Source organism: Maylandia zebra, linkage group LG19 (genome assembly GCF_041146795.1).
Source record: "Maylandia zebra isolate NMK-2024a linkage group LG19, Mzebra_GT3a, whole genome shotgun sequence".
Taxonomy (NCBI): Eukaryota; Metazoa; Chordata; class Actinopteri; order Cichliformes; family Cichlidae; genus Maylandia; species Maylandia zebra.
In genome coordinates, this window is record NC_135185.1 from 3618146 (window position 1) to 3644659 (window position 26514).

At 38.3% G+C, this 26514-nt stretch overlaps 2 protein-coding genes across 4 annotated transcripts in view; one reads left to right on the plus strand and one right to left on the minus strand.

Moving 5' to 3' along the window:
• Positions 1-5330, plus strand: part of strn3 (striatin, calmodulin binding protein 3) — a 33699-nt gene extending 28369 nt beyond the window's left edge. The window contains exon 16 of the mRNA XM_004554648.6: positions 818-5330. Coding sequence (XP_004554705.1) covers positions 818-987 — 170 coding nt within the window. The 3' untranslated portion in view covers positions 988-5330. The remainder of the gene's footprint in view (positions 1-817) is intronic.
• Positions 5331-9836: 4506 nt separating this feature from the next.
• On the minus strand, positions 9837-25093 carry coch (coagulation factor C homolog, cochlin (Limulus polyphemus)). Of its 3 annotated transcripts, none has more exons than XM_012920046.3 (15): positions 24964-25093; positions 23821-23872; positions 23677-23721; positions 22963-23119; positions 21556-21689; positions 21092-21163; positions 19554-19598; positions 17813-17960; positions 17143-17246; positions 16062-16288; positions 15033-15147; positions 14436-14579; positions 14197-14353; positions 13741-13835; positions 9837-11677 (listed from the first exon to the last, which is right to left on the minus strand). In XM_012920046.3, the coding sequence occupies exons 2-15, from the start codon at positions 23849-23851 to the stop codon at positions 11505-11507; spliced, it is 1647 nt and encodes a 548-aa protein (XP_012775500.1). In that variant the 5' UTR covers positions 23852-23872; positions 24964-25093; the 3' UTR covers positions 9837-11504. The 3 variants fall into 3 exon arrangements, with proteins under 3 accessions (XP_012775500.1, XP_004554709.1, XP_004554710.1); XM_004554652.3 differs by having other exon boundaries at positions 19542-19598; XM_004554653.3 differs by having other exon boundaries at positions 19542-19598; positions 24968-25091.
• Between the last annotated feature and the right edge of the window lie 1421 nt (positions 25094-26514).

The following is a 26514-nucleotide window of genomic DNA, read 5'->3' on the forward strand; positions in this document are numbered from 1 at the left end:
TCTAGTGGAAGAGAATGTAAAACTACCTACTCTAATTAAATAGAATGCCAACTGCCAGTAAAACAGAAGACGAAGAAGAAATGACATAACCGTCATGCTGTGAATGAGACAATGCAGTGCGTAATAGCAATAGATAAATATTTGAAAAGAACAAGTAGTCAATCTGACCTGGGCCCTGGAGAAAATTCTGACCCAGATGAAGGCCCTAACATGAGTAGTGGTCAGAAAGCAAAAAAGGTACACTGGGGACAAACCAAACCAATTCCACTCTGCCTGATGCACGGGGGAAAATTATCAATGTGCTTTTTGTGACATTTTTGGTTTGATGGTGTGCTGTGTGATTTTTTTTCTAATGTGAAATATGTGCCGTGGCTCCAAAGGGTTGGGAGACACTGTGCAGACAAATCTGGCAGTAGTTAATTTGAAACATTACAGAGCAAGCTAATTTTACAGCTATTTAAGCACAGAGAGCTAGAGATTAATTAGCTGACCTCTTTCACTCACTTTCTATGTACATAAGATAGTTAGCTGCTACCTGGACTAACTGCAAAGATAGATTAGGCTCAGCGCAGGGTCAGTTTTGATCACAGGAACTAAGCACATGTGCCTTCGTAAGTCTCCTGCTTCTGCTCATGTTATGGCAGTTAAGGCAACTGTATGACAAAACTGTCAGTGCATTCAAGATTTTAATATAACATTAATCGTTTGTTTCTATCACTTCTCAAGTCAAAAGAAACGGAAATGAGTTTGGTTTGTGCAATTAAATTACTTTGTAACAACATTGACATAATGGCTTACATTTTTTTCTTCTCCTCAGGTCACGACTGCTCTCTGCGTCTGTGGAACCTAGACAGTAAAACGTGTGTTCAAGAGATCACAGCTCATCGTAAGAAGAGCGAGGAGGCCATCTACGACGTGGCCTTCCACCCCTCCAAGGCCTACATTGCCTCCGCTGGAGCCGACGCCCTTGCCAGAGTCTACGTATAGACGAGGAAGAGAAGATTTAAACAACAGAAAAAAGAAAACAAAAAAGAGGAGATGACCTCGAGGTGAGGGATACAGAGACAGACAAAGAGAGAGAGGGGCTAGTCTGTACACAAACAGGATTCAGGTCTGTTCAGGTCTCTGAACACAGAATATATATTAATATGAAAGACTGGAGAATCTCCAACGGACAACTGAACAAACACACACAGGTTTCTTACACAAATTTTTAAGTTAAGAGGTGGAGTGGTGTGATCTCCCTACAGCTAAGAGACAGCAGAAACGCGTTTAATGATCAACTTGGAGCAGCTTGCCTGAAACCCATCTGGCCCCTCACAAATCCCTAAGGTAGCTTTGACACTACATGCCTGTCCCTATTCACTAACACTACTGTGACTCCTGATCCCAGACAGAAGAGCTGGAGCTGAGGGCAGACGTAAAGGAAAAATCCCCCCAAAATTAGACCTGGTCAGAGCTGGCCAAGGAAAGCAGCCTGACATCTAGATGAGTTAACCCATCGCTCTTTTATTTCTTACTGTTGTCATTTAGCATCGTAATACGGCGGTCAAATGTAGCACATTAAACTGTGGAATCGTAGCACTACAGTCTACATGTTGTGGGGACATTTTTGCACCTTTCCCCTGTTTCTCTTTCTGTCCCACTGGACTCAATGCTGAGTCAATGCTAAATGTTCAGGCATGTCTGAGTGGAGACAGTTACAACTCGAAAAATGGCCCTCGTGAGAAGTTGCCTGGAATCTGTATTGAATTCACCCCCATTTGGCTAATTTTTCTCCAATAACTCTAAAGAACTCTACTTTCAAGGCAGTTCAGAGCAGGCTTGCAGTCCCGAACAGTTATAATTGGCTGCCAGTGTTTTCTCTATGTTTGTTATACATTATAAAAGCTCTATTACTCCCCAGGTGTTGAAGCTTCAGTGGCATATGAAACCAAATCTAAGCACAACTGTAGTGCATTAAGCAGTCTGCTCTCCCAGTCTGACACTTCACATGAGGTGATACAGCTAGAAATGTCCAAGAGTGGAGCATTCTAATGAGTCTCCAAAGTCTGCACTTTCTCCTACTGTAATCCATTTAGTAGAGCTAACCACTAGTTGAACTAGCAAAAATATAGAGTAGCAAAGAATTCGAGTTGAGTACAGTTTTGTACTGGCTCTCGCCTGCCTCAGGAGAGAGCATATGTAAAACATCCTCTCATTACACTGATCTCCTGTCCAGACAAAACAGTCTGAAGAAACAATTTTGACATTTTCATGGCTGTGCTAAGCTCTGGTAAAACAGGAAAAACTTAAACACCAGTGTCTTTGTTGTGCTTTGTACACACTGCTTCTTCACAGTGTTTACGTGGAGAAGAGCGTCTCTGTTCAGATCTTTTTTGTGTGTGTCACACAGCTACCTGCACAGAAACAAAAAATTGAACTATGTCATAGACTATCATCAATCTTTAAATGCCGAAACACTGAAAAGTAGCAGCTATTTAAGTTGATTTTAGACGTTTGGCCTGTTCAAAATGATTTCCAAGTTGCAAAAATACCTAGTAATCAAGTGTTTTGTGTGTAGTCTAATTCATATGTGCATGAGTTTAAAGTGCATTTTAATTATCTGCTCAAAAAACATTTGCCAATTTATAATCATACAACATCTAAGCTGTTCCACTGGTGGACATTATTCGAGATGCCCGTGTCCCAACACAGGAAGCTGTAAGCTGTTCTATGTATCATCCATAGTATGATCAGAATAGGGGTACTTGTGTCCATGGAAACACTCCTCCTGTCACAACAATTTCAGCATCTGTTTAGTGACAGTGAAATCATATTAGCCACATTAAACCCTGCTTTAAGACTGCCTGAGGAACTGTACTAAAGAGAAAGCCCGGAGGTTAATCAGATGTTGGAGTCACATCCGAGGGGGATTTTTCCTTTAAACCTTCAGAAACGTCAACCTGAGAACAGAACATGTGATGTTTGAACTTGTTTTTTTCTCTCTTTCACTTTTTAATAATTAAATCTGAACTAAAACTTCTGCAAAGCAAGTTTTACAGTTTGTAAATGGGGAAAAATTAAGAAGAAATATGTTTTGAGCAAACAGAATGGATTTAATATCAGATTTTGTTTTTGCCTCTGAGAATGTTTTGGTGAGAATGGAAGTTTGGTTAATACTCACCGACCTCAGCCTCCTGCTGGGCCTATCAGAGCCCCACGTTTAACAGTGTAACAAGCGGAGGATTCAGCATTACTGTAGTTACATATTTTTGTTTGTGTAAAACAAATCTAGTTTTTATAGTCCTTTTTAATTCTTTTTAAAAATCCACAATATAGTTACTGCCACAATGGATGACCCATCAACCAAAAACCTCACCTCAGTCTGATATGTCAGGATGTCTGGCTTCAGTTTTGGGCCCTGATCTCAGATCATGTAAACACAGGAACTGCTGCTGCTGAGTGTTGAGACAGCTGAGGAGAGGGTCAGCTGTATCTGTTAGTGTCTGTCCTGATGTTAAATATCAACCTTTAATATACATTTGTCCATTCGAGCTAATGTCTAACATGGCACACATTCCAGTGTGAAACAGCAGCTTATCACAGTGATAAGGTGTTTGCTCCAGAGGGTAGAGCATGCAAGTCCAATATCATCAACTGAAAGACTCCAAGCACAAGATACATTTTAATTACTCCACAGTGAAACCCTTGCGTCTTTTACACAACAGCCTTGGCATGTTAACTATTAGCTTTGTCTTATGCTAGAATTAGTTTTAAAAAGTTACATTTTTAAAAGACTTATTTGGCATAAGAAAGTTACATTTATATGCCAACTTAATGCTGGTGTAAGACAGAACTAATTATGTCCTGTAAAGAAATGTACAAACAAAATTAATTTGCATAGAAAATGTAATCCAAGCATACAAATGCAGACCTATGAATAAATGCAAGGTGCCGAATGCTTACTAAGTCATTCTGTTCATTCTAATTTACACTGCAGTATCTAGTCTTTGTCACTGCAGCCGATAAAATCACTGGGGGAAAAAAAAGCCTGACCAACTCCTTCCTAGGCCAGTCTTATATGACCTTGTTTATGTAGACTGGATAAAATGACGTGAGGTCATAGCAAAAAGGTTTTACAGGTGAGAACTTCTTGAACTACAAATACACAACTTGCTGAAATGATGCCTTTTCCTCACAGTCAATATATTTGGCATCTAATTAGCTCTGTTTGTTTGTTTTTTAAGAAATGAAGTTTTAAAATGTTGTGTACACTGTACACATGAGCAGTTTGTTATAGTATAATACAGCTGCCATAAAGATCATTTTGATATGGCTGTAATTTTTTTTTTGTTATCATCTGAAGGGAGGTCATGGGTATAAACTACAAAATCTCATCAGGTTGAGAGGTGTTTCTAATATTCTGACCCATCAAAAGTAGTTTTTTTTAATTATATTTTCTGTACACTCACTTGTGTCAGAGTTCCACATTTTATATGTTGAACCCACAGAACTGACTCATTTGTATACGTGTACACACTCTTACACATGCAAGTATGCATTTTTGACACTATCACTAAGTGGAATATTCTGATATTTGTGAAGACAGATCTTACAGCAAGGCAGCTGTACTAAACACCATCCGTGTTTAGGTACCTATAATAAAGTGGTCACTGTGGGGGGTTCTTTTGCTTTGTTTTGTTTTTTAAAATTTGTTGATTAGTAATAAGCAAATTTAATTTATGTAAAAACAAGTTTTGTCCTCAAACAGGGCAAAGAATAGTTTGATGTACACAGATTTGAACGCAGGGCTGCTCCAGTTAAAGGCCAACTTCCAATAACAAACCGGCAAATAATTGGTTTAATGAGCTGGGAAATGGTACCTGAATGCAGCACGAGCTCAGTTCGAGTGTGAACAGGTGAAGTTACAGCTTTGTTTGGTTCAGGCTGAGACTTCTGCTCCTCCGCCTCCATCATATCGCTTCAATCTTTGAAAAGCTGCTGTCTCACTGGCTGGCCCACAGGGGGAAGTCTAATTTGTTGTTCTGGTTTGTTACGATCCACAGTTTTATTATTATATAATTTTTTTCTTTTATTTTCACCAATGCTACAGTTTACTGTGTAACTCTCGTTTGTGTAATGCATGATTAATACAATAAAATATTTTTTTTAGTCTTCCGAAAAATGAAAAAAAAAATTCTGTTTGCGAGATTTGATGAGTTTTGTGTTTTGTTTTTTATTTACAAACTATGAACAGCAGATTTTAAAGGCTGTACCACATAGAATACAGCTGTTGAAATGTACATAAAATGTCTATAATAACTATTAAACTGTGTACCTGTACAACACCTGCTGCCTGCTCTTCATTCTGTAGGAAAGCACTCGGTGTGTTCAATAGATTGGAGTTCCTTCGGTCCATATACCATCAAATTAAAATTAATCAAATTTAGTCATTGCAACATTTAAGCAATGGAACGCTTGTCTGTAAGCTTTGCTGTCTGTTCTACAGCAACAGCACAGGTGCTACAGTGACTGCTCTTTCTTGTGCTGTTTCATTTTCAGGCAGCGATAAATCAAATGTCAGGTGGTAAAACCACCTAAAGTGATGTAAGGTACTAGTGTTGGAGGACTTGCACTAATGGAAGCCAGAGGTTTTGTTTATTCAGATAATATAACTTTCTTCTTCTTTCTTTTTTTTTTTTTTTTTTTTTTTTTTTTTTTTGTCATTGGACAGTCATACTTAGTTTCCAGTTTAGTTGTACCATCGCACTGTCTCACGTCAGTGTGAGTATGTCAGCACACTTTCAATGGAGCAACAGTAGAAGGCGATCAGCAGCTCCTTTCTGAGGATTTTCAGAAAATGGAGAGGCTGTTGGGCCTTCTTTAAAACCGCCAAGGTGTTTAAGCTCCATTAGAGGTCTGTGTCTATGTGCACACCCAGGAACTTAAAGCTGGCCCCCCTTTCCACGTCCACGGCTGCAGCAAAGACTTCCTGCCTCTGAAGTTGATTGCCAGCTCTTTTGTCCTGGTGATATTGAGGTCCAAGTTGTAGTTTGCACACCAATCCGACAGCCTCTGAACCTCAACTCTGTATGCTGTCTCATCACCACCAGAGATGAGCCCCACCACAGTGGTATCATCTACAAACTTACTGTAGTGTCTGGGTGGGTACTGACACAGTCATGTGTACAGCAGGAGACTCGGTACACAGCCTTGTGGAGAGCCAGTGTTAAGGCTAAGGGCTGGGGAAAGATGAGGCCCCACTCTAACTCTCTGTACATGGTCTGAGAGAAAGTCTGATCCAGCAGCAGGTGGTAAAAGGAAATCTGATATCCAGCAGATATCAGTCTGTCCGGGAGTATCGTATTAAAGGCAGCACTAAAGTCAACAAAGAGCAGCCTGGCGTGACGCCCCTGTTATTCAAGGTGGGAGATGGTGGTGTGGAGTGTTGTAACACAGGCATCTTCAGTTGATCTGTTAGCTCTGTATTCAGTGGTAATCTTCAGGCACAGGCATCATGTTTTCCTCTGTTTTTAACAATAATGACAATACAAATGAAGAATAAACCGGTGATCATATTAACCTGATCTATGAAAAAGTCGTTTGTAAAATTTCATCTCAATCGAAAGCTTCAGTAAAATTTCCATAGCTGTGAAGTTGCTATACACAGATACCAGGTGAAATAGCGACGGATCTGATCTGATTCACAGGATGTGAATCAGAAAGGCACAAACACTCATCATGGGCATAAATGGTAATTTTGAGCGTTTAGTAATGTCTTTGAACTGCTCTTTTTCCAGGGTGAAATGATTGTATATTATACATCTTTAAAGACTTAAAAAACAAGAACTCGATGTAGCACTTTGAATTTATTTTGGGGGATTATCTCCAATCCACACAGGGTTAAAAGTCAGATAAATCAATTTTCCCTCTCTTCCTGTACTCTCTCTGTCTGGTGTTTTGCCATTGTGGTTTATTTTTTACTTTGGATGTATTCATCAGCACACAAACGTCCTTCTGATACTTTTATCCAAAGCTCCTGAAGCAATTTCCTTGATAACATCTTCAGCTTGTAGTTTGTACCAGTTTACCAGGATCAGCCTTTCCCCCATCTAGGTACTGGTTTTTTTTTTTTTTTTACTGTTTCAGTGAGTATTTAGGCAGCACGGTGGCACGGTGGTTAGCACTGTTGCCGCACAGCAAGAAGGTCCTGAGTTCAATTCCAACACCAGGCCGGGGTCTTTCTGTGTGGAGTTTGCATGTTCTCCCCGTGTTTGCATGGGTTCTCTCCGGGTACTCCGGCTTCCTCCCACCGTCCAAAGACATGCAGCTTGTGGGGATAGGTTAATTGGAAAATCCAAATTGTCACTAGGTGTGAATGTGCGAGTGAATGTGAGTGTGAATGGTTGTCTGTCCTTGTGTGTTGGCCCTGCGACAGACTGGCGACCTGTCCAGGGTGTACCCTGCCTCTCGCCCTATGACAGCTGGGATAGGCTCCAGCGCCCCCCGCAACCCTGAAAAGGATAAGCGGAAGCGAATGGATGGATGGATGGATGTTTCAGTGAGTATTTAATGGTTAGAATATCGGATTTTCTGGTGTCCCTTAAAGCCTCTCTGTTTCAGGTCCTGTTTCTTTTGTGTGACCACAAGATTTGGTTTTGCTTTTTAGAAATGTAACAGTTTCAACTGAAATGTTTGAAACCAAAAACACACATAAAGACAGGAGACTACATTATAAGGATTTTATTTAAGAATTAATCTTGAATTTTAATCTCCATCTTCTAGATCAGGAAACAGGGAACCATCAGGTTCACTGCAACTTTGTGCAGCTTGACCAGTCTGCAGTCAGTTCGCTCTTTGGTTGATGGCTTCCTGCAGTCTCATTTGAGGCTGTGTTAAGGAATAAACATATATTCTTAGTGCTTATTTTCTGATTATATTGTTTTATGTATTTTAGTAATAAAGGCTTGTAAAGCAAGGCCACTTTTGACTCAAACTAAGTGCTCAGCCAGACTGTAAAACAGGAAGTTAGTGTAGAGCTATACAAGCATATAAATAAAAACAGGAACCCAGACAAAAAGAGAAACTAGTAACATATAAGGAGTTGTTTGTATCAAAACTATGTGTGACGTGTAAAGTACCAAAATAACACCTGTATGAGACACATTTTTAGCTTCTAATGTTAGAGATTCTGCAACTGGCTTTGGGCTGTGCAGGGCTCTCTCTTCCGGAAGATGATTGGATAAAGAAATATAAATGTTTTGACCACTCTGAGTCGGGTTTTCTCTGTTCTACCATGGGGATCAAAGAATCGGGTTTAATAGCTGACTCTTTCGATCTTTGATAAAGTGTGTGATTATGATATGATGATGTGATCTAAAGATAAAGATGGGAAACGTGTTCCTTTTTCTCCGTTTACTGAACTCGACTGACATTTATCCTAATAATTTTCACTTACCAAGTTTAGAATTTTTATGAATTATAAGCAGTGATAATGACTGAGAACCTTCACAGACAAACAGTGATAATCAAAATTCAAACAAAGAAAGGGCTTAAAATATTTCACTTCATGCATTAAGAATGTACAACTCTATGTAATTTATGACCAAAAAACCTTTTCCACAATTTTCTTTTTTTGGGGGGGTTCCGATTGGTTCTTATATAGCACTTTTCTAGCTTGAGTGCTTTCTATGCAACATCCGCACACACATTCACACTCTAATGAAAATATTAGCTAAGTGTTTTATTTTATTTACTGATTTACACAAAGGGCTTTACATTTACATTAGGCTACATTTTATAAAGCATGAAGACTCCTGTTTGTAGTGTCCCTGGAGACACAGACCTCTATCACTGGATTAGCATATTGCTGAGGTAACAAGCTATCAGCTACATTGTTAACAGAGCAACAGCCAATAATAAAGAAGAAACTCCAGTAAATGAACTTACGTCTCTGTTCCTCATTGTTTCCTGTTGTCTATATTTTGGCCACCAGATGGTGCCCTGTCTATGTCAGTAACATGAACACAGGCAAGTGGAGCAGGTGTGAAAACAGCTATTGGCAAATATAGAAAATAAATACAGTTAAATGTTTCCATCAAAGAGTCGCAATTTAAAAATACTTGGCCAATTCTTTCCTCAGTTTAGAATTGTGTAAATTGAGTATATGGACATTTTTAGAAGAACTGATCTCTTGTCTGACAGATGAAGTGTCAGATTCCATACAGAGGGGATTTTGTGATGATAACAAGCACAATTTTCCGAACTTATTTACAGACGAATTTTTTGTCTTCAATATAGTTTTGATATAAAAATCCAATATGGCAAAATTTTAAATGTGACAGAAATGATGATGATTACTTAACTGGTGAAAAGAAACATTTTCTTTCTTTCTTTTAAACTAGCACCCTGCCTCAACTTACAAACATGTTGTTTGTAATCTGTCAAAGACTAAATGCAAACAGATGCAAAAATTGGCAAACAAAATGCAATAAATTTAGTAAAACAAGCTACTTCAGCCACTATTTTCTTATATCTCCCTACCTTTAAAACTGTAGTTGTTCAGACAGCAGATTTTTAATCATAATGGAGAAAAAACAGGTAGTCCTGCTCTGAGTCTTGCTCAAAGCTAAATAAATGATATTTTTCTAAAGTAATGACATAAACCAAAAGATTTATGTGTCTAGGTGTACAGGTGTAAACACAGCAACACTTCTGTCCTTGTTAATGAGATATTACAGAGAAAGAGACTGCACCTTAAGGAAATCCACAGACATCTACACAGTTTGTATATTAGAACAATAACAGACGTGCCAAATGGCTTTATAGGTTAAATAAAATATGTCAAATGCAAATAGGAGATGACCAAAGACTTTATTTCTGTTTGGCAGAATTTAACAAACAATCACCGGTAAAACATATACCAAAAGAAAAGTCATGTGATCATATTGGAGCAAGGCTGTGAGATGGAGTTAAGGGCATGGGTTAGTCTATATAAAAAGTTGAAATCATCAGATGCCACAAATCAGACAAAGTAAAGAAAAAGAAAAAAAAAACTAGAGGATTTTATACACCTTCCTGCAGAAAATGACTGCTGTGCAAAGCTTTCACCCCCGGCAAGCTTTTCAAGACAAACATTCATCAGGAGAGCTGCTCTGTCTACAAACTGTTAGCTGTTAGAAAATATTCCAGAATAATCTCTTAGCAGCTTTGTGATATAAACATGAATGTACAAACTACTGTTAGTGGATTACCCGTGATATATATAAAAAACATATTTACAAAGTAACCTTTGAAAAGAATTTTTTTTACTCAGAATTATAAGGCCTATTTCATGTAAATTAACAATGGGGATTGTATTTTGGGCTCAAAATCTATTATAATGCCTCATTCAATGTATTCCATGGATTATGAATATATTCCTTATACCCTCCATGGCTAAAACCTATTTTAAAACTTTTATAGCACAAAGCTAGCATTTTTCTTAAACAATCATACCTGATCGAAGATTATTGTTTAGCAATTTTCTTTCATGTTGTTTTCTGCCTTCATATAGCTTTTTTTAAATTTAATTTTTTTTATAGCTACACACTGCAATGGTTATGGCTTCAGATTGGACTTGTCATTGTGAGGAGTTACTGATATTTTCATACAGACAGCTAATTATTGTTATTAATTAGTTGATTTTTGAATGATTTTCCAACAGCTTGTTGAAAAATTTAAATAGAATTAACATTTTAATGTGTAAGAGACCTTTATGTACATTAATGTGTTTTCTGTATTTGAAAATAAATGTGTACAGTATATATACAGATGTATATATGTTATTGAATTTATGACGGGTTTAGCTAATGGCAAGTTTTATAAGAAGTGTATTTTTAAGGCATTGAGTCATTATTTAGCTCGTGAAACTTTGAATCATTGCACTGTTATAATGTGCTAGGAGGATGTTCATGATTTATTTTAGAGAATATGATTTGAGATCGGTAAGCTACAAAGGCACATTTCACTTTTAGACTATTAAATGAGAGCCAATTAGAACTACTGTTACTGTTACATGGAGAACTGTGAATGTCATAGAGAGCTATATAGATTGTGGGGTTTTCATACTTTAGGTGCAAACAATATCAGTTAAAGTATGCTGTTAAGTGTCGGTTGGAGCAAATCAGTTCAGGTAACATAATTGATTTAATAGAGATTATAAATTTAAATAAGTGGTTGTACTCACACAAAAAAACAAGTGTTGGACACTTTGTGTAGGAAATTGTAGGAAAATCCATTGTCCTTAAATATATCTGTTTCTTTACATGTCTGAGTACACAGTGTAAAAGAATATAAGAAATAAGATATATAAAAGATGTTGCTGTAGAAACTTTTGTCACTGTAGATACGCGTGTTGTTCTGACAGTGTTTATGTGAATGTAATGGTCGTTCATGTGACTTTAATCAGTACTTTCTAATGAGGATGAACGACGAGGTAAGGGTCCTCACAAATAAAGAAATGCAAACCCTTGTGTGTGTTCTCAGTTATTCTCAGTGAAGTCTTTGCAAATGCCTCGGACCACTAGTGGGACAAACTCAGAAAGGCCGCTGAACTCTCTGGTGAAGAAAGTGTGGCTGTCCTTTGGCTCTGATGACATCGCTTTGAGATCATCCAGGGGTGCCCACGCCACGCCCACTGAGAAGATGGTAATGCCTGGTTGGGAAGGAGAAACAGGAGAAAAAGTGAGATGTCATCTGCATAGCAGTGAAAATGAATGCTAAGCCTTCTAATGATACTGCCTACAGGAAGCAATGTAAACAGAACTGGTCCTAGCAATGAACCCTGTGGAACTCCATAATTAACCTTAGTGTGTGAACAGGACTCTCCATTTACATGAACAAATTGCAATCTATGCAGATATGATACAAACCACTGCAGTGCAGTACCTGTAATACCTACAGCATGCTCTAATTGTTCTACAATATTATGGTCAACAGTATTAAACGCTGCTAGACCTCACTAGCAGGACAAGCACAGAGATGAGTCCACTGTCAGAGGCCATAACAAGATCATTTGTAACCTTCACTAAAGCTGTTTCTGTGCTGTAATGAACCTGACTGAAACTCTTCAAATTAAGCCATTCCTCTGTAGATGACCTGTTAGCTGTTTGACAACTACTCTTTCAAGGATTTGTGAGATAAGGGGAAGGTTGGAGATTGGCCTATAAGCTAAGCTGGGTCAAGAGATGGCTTTATAAGTAGCTGTTTAACTACTGCCAGCTTGAAGAGCTATGGTAGCCAATTATTGAGACAGGTTGATCATATTTAAGATTGAAGCATTTTTTAATGGTAGGAGTTCTTTGAGCAGTCTTGTAGGAATCTAAAAGATGATGGTTCGGATGACGTAATTACTGAAGTTAACTCAGAAAGATCAATTGGAGAAAAAGACTAAATAAATATCAGTGGTACTGAAAGTAGCTGTATATAATGTTACATCTGCGAGATGACGAGGAGTACATTTTTCTGTAATGGCTAAAATTGTACTTGTGAAGAAGTTCATGAAGTCATTACTAGTTAACGTTAAAGGGATGGTTGGCTTAACAGAGCTCTGACCTTTTGTCAGCCTGGCTACAGTGCTGAAGAGAAACCTGGGGTTGTTCTTATTTTCTTCAATCAGTGATGAATAGTAAGATGTTCTAGCTTTAAGGAGGACTTTCTTATAAAGCAACAAACTATTTCTCCAGGCTAAATGATGATCCTCTAAATTTGTGACACGCCATTTCCTCTCCAGCTTACGAGCCATCTGCTTTAGGCTACATGTTTGAGAATTATACCAGGGAGTCAAGTACTTCTGATTTGAGGCTCTATTTTTCACAGACTTCAGTATCCAGTGTCATACATAGTGAGGAGGTAAAATTATTAACAAGATAACCGACCTCTGTGGGAGTAGCGTTCGGGTAGCTGCTCTGCTCTGTGTTGGTACAGGGCATTAAAGATGATAACAGTGGGTGGATCATATTCTTAAACTCAGTTACAGCACATTCAGTTTGGACTTTTTGAATACAAAACATGTCAGTGAAATGTTTGTGAAACAACACTACAAACACTGACTCTGTTTCCAGTGAAACAGAGTCACTGACCCTGCATGGAACGTGTTCCACTGAACTTGTTCTGGAACGGGGCTGGGTCGGGGCAGAGCAGCCAGGGGGAGAGGTTGTCAAGCCAGCCGTTTCTTTTTCATTTTGATTGCAGCAGCAGGGGGAGGAGCAACTTGAGGTCTGGCCTGGGGAGACTGCTAGTCCATGGATTCTTTGGACCCCCTACAGCCTGGCCGGCTGCCTGCACTTTAGGGAGCCTTAAAGGCAAGGACCTTTGAGGATATACTGCCTTCTAGTTTCAATCTCACTCTAGCTCAGCTTGGTAAGCTATAGAAGAGACACTGAATGCTCTTGCTGACAGAGACCTTGTAGCACTTATCAGTAAAGCTGGAATAGAAGTGGTCTTCCTTGAAAGGGAACAAAGATCATAATGATGGAGAAGTCTTCAGGTGAAGATAGCTTACTCCCAAGAGATGCACTTGGGCATGTAGCAAAGGCCATGGGACTCCATTCCTTAGCAGTCCAACAGGGATCTTCCTGTCCAGTATCCAGCGTATCCAGAGTAGTTAAAATAGTAACGATGTTGTTACAGTTACAGTTACAGTTGTTACAGTTGTTACAGTTACAGATGTTACAGTAGTAACATCAAATAGCTTTCATTTATTGTTTTCACACATACCTTGCTTATGTGCAGCCATTGCTGGGCCTCTGACGTCATCGTATGATTGGCCATCTGTCACCACTATGAGAAAATTGCGACCCGGTCCTGTTCGTCTGCCATAAACAACAAATACAGTGTAACTTCTAATACAGTTAAAAAAAAAAAACCTGCAGAATGTAAACACAGTTTTCAGAAATTTGATTTGAGTATTTCCATTTTTGAGTATTTTAGATCGAACCTTAAGAGCACCTGACATCTGTCTCTTGTTGTGGTACAAATGTTAGCGTAATTTTCATAAAATTACATTTTCTAAAGACAAAGATTAACACTTTTTTATCATTAATTATCTCATTAAGTATTGCAAGGCCCTGCAGTTTCAATAAAATAATGAATAAAATAATTTTTTAAGGCTAAACTTGCCAACACTGCAGGTGTGGAGAGCTTTGCTTAGAAAGAAAACAGCGCCACTGTTACCTGAACAGGTTCTGAGTGGTGTAGCTTATGGCTGAACCGGTCGATGTTCCTCCACTCATGTAGGAGATCCTTCTCAGAGCATTGATGGCATCGTCCTTGTTTGAGTAGTCAGACAGGCCAAACTCTAACCTCTGTTCATAGGTGAACTGCACTGCACCTACAACACCAATACAGCCAGTCAGCCAACCAGCATTAATAACGTATAAGATAATCAGTGGTTTGCATGTTGTGAAGCTGACCAATGTGAGCTCCCACATCTGAGATTTCAAAGCTTCTTGCAATTCCTGCTAGGAATTCCAGGACAAGTTGGAAATTCCCATCCCCAACGCTAGATGAACCATCGATGAGAAAGCCGATGTTCACAGAATTGTAACAGGTTTTACCTAAAAAATACATTTTATGTCAATGTCACAGCAGAGCCACATCCATCTAAATAATCAAATGTAAATATTATGAATTCATTAATTTTGTTTCTGTAATAAACAAAATGACTTAAAAGGCTATACTGTTAATGGTGAAACCACAGCTGTAAAGAGATGATGCTGAAGAGACTGAAAGTATTTTCATGTGATAGTTGCATGTCCAAAAGATATTTTATAGTGTAGCAATTCTTTCAAAACTTTTTTTCCAAGCAGAAAACAATATTATTTCATTTTTCTTGGTCAAATCTGATATTACAAAATTAAAGAATTATTGGTATTGTTTTTAATGCAAAGGTAGAACTGTTAATACCTTAATATTTGATTATCAAATGTAATGTGATGGCCATGACCTGTGTGTTTTCAAAGGTATCTCCTGACAGCTGCATTACAGTAGTTGATGAAGGTGTGTCTTACTACAGAGCAGGCCGTCTAGTGAACAGAGTCTCTGAATGAGAGGTCTGATGTGTTTGGTGGTGCTGAACCAGCTGGGGATTGGATAACTGAAGAAACCGTTGTCTTTACACACAGCCTGCAGGAGGACAGGTAGAAATTCTGTCATTAATACAAAACATGTTTACTGTGATTTGATGAATGCCTCTTGGGTTTGACTAAAATAATAAAATAATAATTCAAGTTTCTACTTTTATGCTGCACATAACCACTCTCAATAACCGCATGCATATGCTACATTTTTTTTTGTTGTTGTTGTTTTTTTGTTGTCCAGCTGAGCATGGATGGACAGATTGTGCTTTTTGGAAAATTTTCAGCTAAGGCAGTTCTGTTTCAGACTTCTAGGACCTGTATCAGGTCCTTTTTGTTTTCTGGAGTCATAGACACAATACTGAACACCAACATGTTCAAGCAGAGTTGAATTCTTTGTCTGAAAACAGGATCTGTCTGAAAACTGCTGTTTGTTTAGGGTCAACATTACACAAGGTTTATATGCGATTTTGTGTTGTTTAAAGGGAACTAAAAATCCAACTCTGCAACTGTGGACACTATTAAACACTGTTTAAAATAATCCTTATTTATCTTAAACCAGGGCAGATTTCCTGTCTAAAACACAGCATTTTAACTTCCTTTCCCTGGCCTTAATACAAAGTCTTACTGGACTTTTGCAAGCAGAAGTTTTTGAACAGCAGATGGGCTCACATCTTTGTGTCTGAGATGTCCATATTAAATATATCCTCTCTTTTGACAACAAGCATCTTCTGCACATTTACTGACCTCATTATCTTAAATTTTGGCTATTTTTAATAGCCATGCATCACTGTTTTTATATGAAAGAAAAAAAGGAGCAGCATAATGTATCCATTTTAAGTTTAAACTAAACAAGAAGGGACAATTCAGTCTAAAGTATATTTCATGTTAGAGTGTCACTCCTTATTAATGAAACATATGAACATTTATCTAACATTTAGGCAATTCAAATAACATGTGAACCTTCTTCATGAAGTCTTTGTCTCGAACCATGCTGAGCTCCTCAGGCGCTGGTTTGGCGACAGACACCAGAAAAACATTGATCCCACTCTCTCTGGCCAACATGGCCGCCTGGTCCAGGTCATCAGATGGCCAGCCATCAATTAACACCATCATCACCCGGGGGTGACCCCTTCTCCCCCCATTCTCCTGAGAGAAAAAGGTCTCTGCTGTATGCATGATGGCTTTACCTAGGAAGACCAACAACACGATAAATATTTTTACATTACCTGTTTTTTTTTTTGTTTTGTGTTTTTGTCCCGTTTGGATCTTTAGCCATCAGAATTGTTGTCTTAAGGCCAAGAAAGATGCCAAGCGGATTTATTTTACCAAGTGGGTCATCATGGCCATGCCATATTGGTCCATTTGATTGACCTTTATTATAATTATGTATTTATTTTATTTTATTTTCGGTTGCTACAAACGGGACAGACATGACTGGGTGATAGGACAGGGAGAAAGAATGAAAGAAAGAGAGGGAGAGAAAGAAAAACAGAGGGGAGAAGAGACGGTGAGAAAGGGGGGAAGAAAGAAAAAGAAACAAAACACCTGGATCACCTGTTTTTTTTTTTTGTCTAACTGATGAAAGGAATGCAGGCAGGGTGGGGAAGAGTGTCAGTGGCAACTACTGACAGAAGGATAGCAGCAAGCGTGATAGGGATGGTAGTGAGAGAGAGGTAGTGATATGATGACCAGTTTGGATTATTGTAGGGTCTACCTTACAATATAAAGCACCTTGAGGCAACTGTTGTTGTGATTTTGCACTATATAAATCAGATTGAATTGAACTTTGTCAGGTAGTGGGTTAGATTTCCTCCACAAAATGTGGGAGACTGATGTCATACAGACATTAATGCTGTTAAAGGTGATCCTACAGCCTACTGAATCATCACATGTACTTACTCTTTTCACCTCATTTGATCATAAATGAGGAAATTTTGTCTGATTGTCACCTTTTCAAAGAGCTATGGGCTACAGGATGTGTATTTTTTAACTTTTCAATTTATAATTCAGGTTAATCAAGATATGTGTAAGTGTGTGTTACCTGTATTCGAGTCTCCTCCTAGGTAGGCCAGCTCCTTAATAGCAAACAACAGCTCTTTAGGTTGAGTGTAGTTAGTCAGTAGGAACTCTGTCCTGGGAGAGTCACTGCAGGCACATATGAAGACAAATGTTTAGTGTATATGTATATATCTGCATTTTTGATGTAATAATTCTTATCTAGCCCTTAAACCTAACTTTAATCTAAACTTTAAAAAGCATAAACCCGAGTTCACTCATAAGGGAGGTAAAAGGAATTTTATGTGGCATAGTATAACACACCATTGGATACTCTATTAAATACCCGATTTCCTTTCAGAATTGTGACACAGGTTCAGCAGTCTTCAATAGATTGTTGAAGCTGTGAGTGATGGACGTTTTCCTCACAGAGTTTGATCAATACTGAAATGATACAATTGATCATCAGTTGTTGGAGATTTGTCAACAGAACATCTATGAATGAAATGTCCTCTTTTCCATTTTTATTTGGAAATAAAATAAAAATGGCTGACAAGTTGCCTTTATTTTTTTACATTTATTTACTCACCTCTATCCCAAAATACCACAATTCTCAAGACTTGTTAGTATAAATGACATTGTTGGGTGGTTTAAGGCTGAGGTAAAAAGAAAGAAATAAAGATTTTTCTGAAGTGACTCTGTGTGGTGTGCCCGACCTGGCCTGTATTAAACCAATATGAGGTCCTATTGGTCCGACTCTTAGCATAGCCGCCAGTTTGGCAATAAAGTTCTTCTGCAGGTTAAACCTCCGCTGCCCAATATTGCTGCTGCTGTCAATCACCATCGCAATGTCCATCTGACAATCTGCCCACACAAAAAAGTAAAGATGTTGATCCAGAGATTAACAACATTGATTATTTTTATGTTCAGTGTTACTATAGATAATAATTATTATTGCAGTTTTTGCTTATATAACTTTCATTAAATTTTATTTGACCTCTGACTACACTCGTGTTTTGGACTTTTTCCATCCGATATAATTAAATATAATAAATAAGAACTTTTAGTGTATATGCTAAGATATAAATGGGTGCTGGAAGATAGTTCTGTTAAGTATAAAACAGGACTAATGCTTGCACTCTTCAGTTTTGATGTATTAGTTAAAACTGAGGTTATTGTACTCGGCCCTGAAAATCTTAGAAATATGGTATCTAACCACATAGTGAGTGGTTAGATACTTACTCTGGATGGCATTACCTTGGCCTCCAGTAACGCTGTGAGGAACCTTGGAGTCATTTTTGACCAGGACATGTCAAAAATGTCCTGGTCCAGTGCACATATTAAACAAATATGTAAGACTGCTTTCTTCCATTTGTGCAACATCTCTAAAATTAGAAATATCCTGTCTCAGAGTGACGCTGAAAAACTAGTTCATGCATTTATTACTTCCAGGCTGGACTACTGTAATTCATTATTATCAGGATGTCCAAAAAACTCCCTGAAAAGCCTTCAGTTAATCCAAAATGCTGCAGCAAGAGTCCTGACAGGGACTAGAAAGAGAGAGCATATTTCTCCTGTTTTGGCTTCCCTTCATTGGCTTCCTGTTAAATCCAGAATTCAAAATCCTGCTCCTCACATACAAGGTCTTAAATAATCAGGCCCCATCTTATCTTAATGACCTTGTAGTACCATATCACCCTATTAGAGCACTTCACTCTCACACTGCAGGCCTACTTGTTGTTCCTAGAGTATTTAAAAGTAGAATGGGAGGCAGAGCCTTCAGTTTTCAGGCCCCTCTTCTGTGGAACCAGCTTCCAGTTTGGATTCGGGAGACAGACACTATCTCTACTTTCAAGATTAGGCTTCAAACTTTCCTTTTTGCTAAAGCATATAGTTAGGGCTGGACCAGGTGACCCTGAATCCTCCCTTAGTTATGCTGCAATAGACGTAGGCTGCCGGGGGATTCCCATGATGCATTGAGTTTTTCCTTTCCAGCCACCTTTCTCACTCACTATGTGTTAATTAATCTCTGTCTCTCTTCCACAGCATGTCTTTTATCCTGTCTTCCTTCTCTCTCCCCAAATGGTCGCAGCAGATGGCCCCGCCCCTCCCTGAGCCTGGTTCTGCCAGAGGAATCTTCCTGTTAAAAAGGGAGTTTTTCCTTCCCACTGTCGCCAAAGTGCTTGCTCATAGGGGGTCCTATGATTGTTGGGTCTTTCTCTGTATCTTTTATTGTATGATCTACTGTACAATATAAAGCGCCTTGAGGCGACTGCTGTTGTGATCTGTTTGAACCTTTTGTTGAGTGATTTTAAACAGCTACCAAACTGATATTCTATACTTGGAAACAAATCCTGAATAGAATAGAATAAAATAGAATAGAATAGAATGCCTTTATTGTCACTATACAGATGAACTGTATAACCAATGATATATACAATGTACCTTTATTCCCACCTGCCAGGGCTTTTTTCACTGATGGCTTCTTCAGCAGTTTCTTTACTGCAACACACACATTTGTACATCTTTGTAAACAGTCATTGATACAATGCATTCCTTAGCGCTTCACCCATCCTTACACTACTATAACTAAAAACTAAAACTTCTAAGGGCTTGGCACTCATATACACACTCAAATACACACACACATAAAGGTCAACTGAGGTAACACAGTATTTATGGTCGAAGCATCAAACTCCTGTTGAGTAATCCATATCCAGTGTTCTATTGTGTTTATGCCTTTATATTTTCAGAATATCTCCTGTCTGAGTCACCCCTATTGCTTAAATAGGAATGGGAAGGGACTGTCATAATAAATTATGGACAGTACACATTCAAAGAGCATTTTCTGAGTAACTTGTACTTTGTATAAATTCCCTAACTTTGGCACTCTAGGTACTCTCTCATTAAAAAAGTATGATGTGGAACAAAGTCTGACTTGTGGAACAGGTTAATTATATTTTGTAATAAGACATTTACTTGGCAGAAAAAAAGTTAATCCTGCCAAACAGGTAATTATCTCAACCATCAAGTTATACTCACATGATCTGTATTCTGATCTGCTGGAAAAACAGCAAAAGAGAATAACAGGTCATAATGAAAGTTATGGCCCGAAAGTGGTCAGTACAGTATACAGAAGCATCTGTGCCGAGTATGGCCTGGAAGCCTCGAGGTCAAAATGGTGATGGCTAACCAACCGGACATAGTAGTGGTGGACAAGCAGCCGTAGTGATAGATATAGCGATATTGAGTGACAGCAACATCAGGAAGAAGGAACACGAAAAGCTGGAGAAGTACCAAGGGCTCAGAGAAGAGCTCCAGAAGATGGGGAAGGTGAAGGTAACAGTGATCCCAGTAGTAAGCACTCAGTGCAGTGACCCCCAAGCTAGGCAAGTGGCTCCAGCAGATCCCACGAACAACAACCGAGATCCCCGTCCAGAAGAGCGAAGTCCTAGGAGCAGCCAAGATACTGCGCAAGACCCTCAAGCTCCCAGGCCTCTGGTAGAGGACCTGAGCCTGAGGACTGCCCACAGGGCGAGAGGGGATTTTTTTAAAATATATTTATATGTGTGTATATGTGTGATGCCGTCCTTTTACTTCTGTATGAGCTTCTCTTTTAATTTTGCCTTTGACTTAAGCTCAGTGCAAATAAAGAAGCCACTTTTGGCTGTCCCCTTGTCACAGTGGGTTGCTCTACTTATTTGATTTGGCAGAGTTTTACGCCGGATGTCCTTCCTGACACAACCCCAACGGAGATTTTTGTCTCAAGCTGGAAACCGGTGATCCTTCACTTGCCAAACAAATCTGTTAACCACTAATACTAATGAAAATAAAAATCTGACAAAAGAAAGTCAAAGACATAACAAGATGAATTACCAAAAGGAAACAGTTAATTAGAAAAAGTGCTCAGATCAGGGTGGTGTCATGACACTAGGAAAGCACAGACAGAACAAGAACAAATATATATTCCTAATATAAAGGTGTGTATCATTTACCTGGTCGTGCAGCTGCAGGAAGAGCTGTGGTGCTGGTCTCGCTGATCAGCTCCTGTGGAACATTAATGGGCTCTAAAACACACAGAAGGTATGATAATTAGTGGAGAAGACAGATATGGATCATTCACATCTGCAGTCAAATGATGATATTAATCAATTAAAAATTGTGTTTTTGTTTTGTCCAATCCCTGCTAATTTGCAGTTTATAAAATAAAATTATTTTTTCTGTTGTATAATTACAGGTAAAGCTTTCCAGTACTATATAAGTTTAAACAATCTCCAGATAACTATATATTAAAATAATGTATATATCATTCTGAAATCACAATTCTAGGTACTTTAAGCATATCTTGCAATAATAAATAATAAATAATAATAAATAATAATAAATATTAACATTATTAGGTTATTCATATTGGATTATTACTTAATTAAAAACAATTCACCAAAGTGGCTCCACCTACTGGTGAGGCTGAAGGAGGCGGTCCAGTGAGACAGGGCCTGTGAGTGTATACCGTGGGCATATGAGCTGATGTAGTTGTGCCGTCCCTGCAGCCTATGAACCCTAACAGGGCCCCCAGCTGGGCCCAGGATACCTCTGTATGAAATGACAAAATAAAAGTATTATTATCACAGTGGAAAAAGATCATCATTAACAGTTATGAGAGTTGCTACTCGTGAAGTCAATTACAAATGCAGCTTGAACTAGTGCATCTGGACCGAGACCTTGTTAAAAAAAAAATTTGTGTCTAAAAACACACACGTGCGCAGGAAGTTCTTTTCATAGTAAAATAAATAACTAAAAAAAACCTTTATGGGACAAGGAGAAGACACAGCTGTGAAGGAGAAAAAAAGATAAGAATAAGCATAATTTTTCTTCTCAGTAGGCCACCGAGGCCCTCTGCAGAGGAATGAGGAGGTCACTCAGGGCTGAGAACTTAATCCTCCTTTCATGCACATTCCTTCATGGTGTTGGTGTTTTGTTAAGGTTCACATCTTGGCAGCGGAACACAGAGTCTAATCCACATGTTTGAAAAAACAATTCTCACTCCAACGGCACCGCTGTGACGAGGTGTTCATGCTCTGAAAAGGCTGCTAAGAGTATCATATACAGGGAACTAAAAACAATGGCAAGAAGCAGTGGAAGTAACAAGGAAGTAATCAGTGAACCACAAAGCAAAATAACCAAATAGAGCTCCACCACCAAAAAAAAGTTGCATTAAACTAAAAAAAAAAAAAATAAATATAAAAAAATACAAAAAAAAATGACTGAAGACCCTGAATAAGAAGGAGAGCGTCTAATCATTAAAAATGTAATAAAAGCAAAGAAAAATTAAACTGAAGGAACTTTAACACAATATTGAAAAAGCCTAGGTTAAATTTTTAAAAAAAACTTTAATTGAAAATATACACACAAAACAATACAATATACTAAATGAAAAAATGAATGAAAATTAAAAATGAACCGACAATACAAAATAGAATCAACTATGAGAAAAAACTGATTTTAAATAAATACATGAATAAAAGTTAAAAAAAGAAAAGAAAAAAAGAAAAACTAGTAACAAAAACCCTCCAAACAAAATATGGAAATGAAAATCAGAAGATAAGAAGGATTTACTTTGTTTTCTATTTTTGTTATTTTTTTTTCCATTTCCATTTTGCTTATTTTTCTGTCGGTCCTTTCAGCCAACCACGTCACGGTCCTCTAAATATTACCATGGTTTAATTGTGTAGCTTTAAAATCAAGCAAGTGTACAACATTATGTTTTAGTGTTTTCAGTGATAGACTGAAATATCACAGTTAATATTTACTATAATATGTAATTAAAACATATTTTGGTACAGCTGATATGAAAGGAAAGCTGTACCTGTGGACTGCAGCTCCACAGATGGATGAGACAGCAGCATAGACTCCTGTCCCAAACACAGACATCCTCCACTGTGTGCACTGTGGTGGACATAAAACCACCACGGTGTCCTGGGTCAGGTCTGCTCCACGTGTTGTACAGGTCACTGGATAGGGCACTGAGTGGAAAACAGAAGATGTCCAGTCAAAATACTCCATTAAAATCCTTGATCTAGGTAGTAGGTTTCATCTTCATTAAATAGAGTAAGCTAGTTTAGTCCAGAGGCAAGACCAAGCATTTTTAAAAACAGACAGAAACATAAAAAAAGACAAACGACAGAATACAACTAAACAGATTTCTTTTACTATTAATATATATTATTAATTTCATTATAAAATAATTTTCTAAAAAGATAAAAGGGGGAAGGAACATTTATAAAGTGTAAAAGTATAAACATATATCAAATGTAAATGTTAATAATAATAACAACAACAAAAAAGTAAAATATGTAAAATGCTAATAAAAACAGAAAATAGCTATGGCTATTGGTGATTTTACTACAATTGTGTTTTTTTTGTTGGTTACTTTTTGCAGCAATTACACAAATAGACACGTATTTATATATGTGTGTGTACTTTACATTTTCTACAGTGTATGATTCTAAGGAACAAAAGTGACCAGAGAACTAAGTGGATCTATCTGCTGTCAGGCAATCAGGTATTTTTCAGGACTCACCACTAACTTCTGAGCCAAGTACTGAGGAGAGCAGGAACAAAAGGCCTGATGGGGAAAAAACAGATCACACAAAGTTGTCATCATATGAAAGAAAGGAAGAAAAGAAAAAAGCAAAAAAAAAGGAAAAAAAAGAACAGAAGTTACCTGTCAGAGGCAGCACAGACAGCTGAGGCATTTCTGCAACAAGCTTGGTATACTGAAAAACAGATATTACATATAGTTACTCTAATAATAATGAGTATTATTTTTAAATCGTATTTTTTTTAAACGAGTTTACCCAGCCTCCTCTGGCTCATCCAGCCAAAAACAAACCATCACCTATATTTCATAAAGCAAATAGGCAAGAGCTTTCCATTGGTGTGGAGGTCTAAGTTCAGCCACATTATCTACCCCCCAAAATGAGGCCAGCTGACTACTTGAACAAAATTAATGACTAGGTTTTCATTTCCTTTCCTTGCATTCCTCATTCCCCGAATTCCAAAAGAATATTCCAAGAGAAAGACACCAGGATTCACCAGGGTTAAATTGTGAAAGAGTGATTCTAAGAGCATGAGACATTATTTTCAAACACGGACTGGCCACCACGGAGACTCTTTGGGATGCACTGGAGTGGTCAGACTCTCCCATCATTAGTATGAGATGATAAAAAACCAATGCAGCTCTGGATGGAAATAAACATTGACACAGCTGAAATGATAAAATTCAGCTCATCGACATGATCCTACTGCAAATGCGTGCCATAATCAAAGCTAAAGGTGCTCCAACAACGTATTTTATTTTGGCCAATAAACCAGTCCACAAGCTAATTATGGATTAGTAAGAAATCTAGAAATGTAGTTATGTGTGAACCACACATCACGTAAGTGAGATTAGAAAACAATGTCATCACATCACTAAAGAAGAAGAGGCAGTAAATGGTTAAATGTCAAGTCCACAGCTATCTCAGGAAATCGTTTAAAATTTGTTTGTGACTGAATCCACCAATGACACAACAGCCAGTAACCAGTAGTGGTTTGTAAGCTCCATATATTCCTATATACAAGGACTAATCAGAAGCCAGAAAGCAAGCCAGTACCAATCCCTAAGCTTGGCAGGTTAAACAGTCGATAAATACATTAAAAAAAGATGGAAGAAAAAAAGAGATAAGCAGTTAGTAGAGGGTGTAATAAACATACAGCAAGTAAATAAAGTTATTGGTTAATCACTGAATGGATGTAAATCACCCAGCCTGTTAGTCATTTCTAAAGAAAGATCTCTGTGCAGAATCAGCAGGAATTTCAGTCTTACGAACTGTTTCTTCAGCAGACGTCTCTGAGGAAAACTGTTCAGACTGTTCACACGTTATTCCCTGGAAGGAGCAGCAGGCGGTAAAATGACAATGCTGAGCTGGTGTCGATCGCCTGGCGAGAGAGAGGTAGCCCTTTAAATAAGCGTTCTCTCTCACAACACACACACACACATTCATACACACCTTACTGTGGTGACTTCAGAGGGGGAGGGAGGAGGGGCCTCAGTGACAGGTCAACCTGAGATGGAGCAGAGGAGTGAACTGCAGAAAAACCTTGAGATAACTGTTGTGCTTTAGTGCTATATAAATACAATTTATATAGCACTAGATATTTTTGTACAATAACCTGAGTGGGTTTAATAAAGACATGCCTTAAAAGCCCATGAGGTACACTGAAAGGATTAAAAATGTGGTGCTTCTAATTTGTATTTTTTATGCTGCTTCCAGTATATTTGGAGCCCTAAATTATTGAAAGTGCAATAGCTAGCTACATCACAGCAGCTTCAGGACGGAAAACCACATTTAAGCTTTGTTATAAACAGAGGCGCCACCAAAGGGGGGCCAGGGAGGCACTGATCATCCCCTAAATTTGCTGGCTCCCCCAGTGGCCACCCCTGGTAAGACTGTCATATGTTGGTAATAATTCTAATAAACATGTGCACGAGAGAGGAAAACACACTACAGTGAGTTGAAACCCTGACTTGTTATTTATTCCTGCTTAAAACAGATTATTAAGGATTTCAAAATCTTATTTGGTTTTCATATTTATTTATATTTTCAGTGATATCAAATTTAATAGCAGATAATTAAATAGGTATATTTAATTCTTTTCGCCCTCTCTTTTTTGCCATATTTTTCAAGTAACCTATATTTGACAACAGCATAATAAATCTGGAAATTGTGTTTTTTTGTGTGTGTTTTAGTGGCTCCCCTATGAAAAAAATTCTGGTAGTGCCACTGATTACAAATTCCACAACCACAATTTTTCCATAACATTTTTTTCCTATCAGCAACTTCAAGTGTAAAAAATATCTAGAAAAAAAATGCAACCCTTTTTTTTTTTAAATTTCCGGCGCTGCTCCGAGCTGGCAGCCAGTATCAGCAGCTCCGACCTGACCGAGTCCTTTTTTCTCTTTAATACATGTTTCTTTGTTGTTTTTGTTTTTCTATTGTGGACTGCTGCCCCCCACAATGGAGCTCAGAATTCTATGGACAGTTGTGTTCTTTATTACATTTTTTACGGCGTCTTTGTCCGGCAAGCGCGTGGAGGTCCAACCTCCCATTGTTTACAGCAGGGATCAGCTTAATAGCTGATCCCTGCCCTCGGAGCATCCGCTGCCCTGCCTACCGCCGAGCAAGCTAACATCCCCCGCGAGGTGAGGAGGAAGAGACGCGGTACTCGGGCCGGGACCGGCGTCGCAGTAAAGTTAGGAGGTACCGGTCAGTGATTCCATCTATTATTATGGGGAATGTGAGATCTCTCCCCAATAAGTAGACGAACTGGCGGCTCTTACCCAACATCAGGGGAGCAGCCTGATGTGCTTCACAGA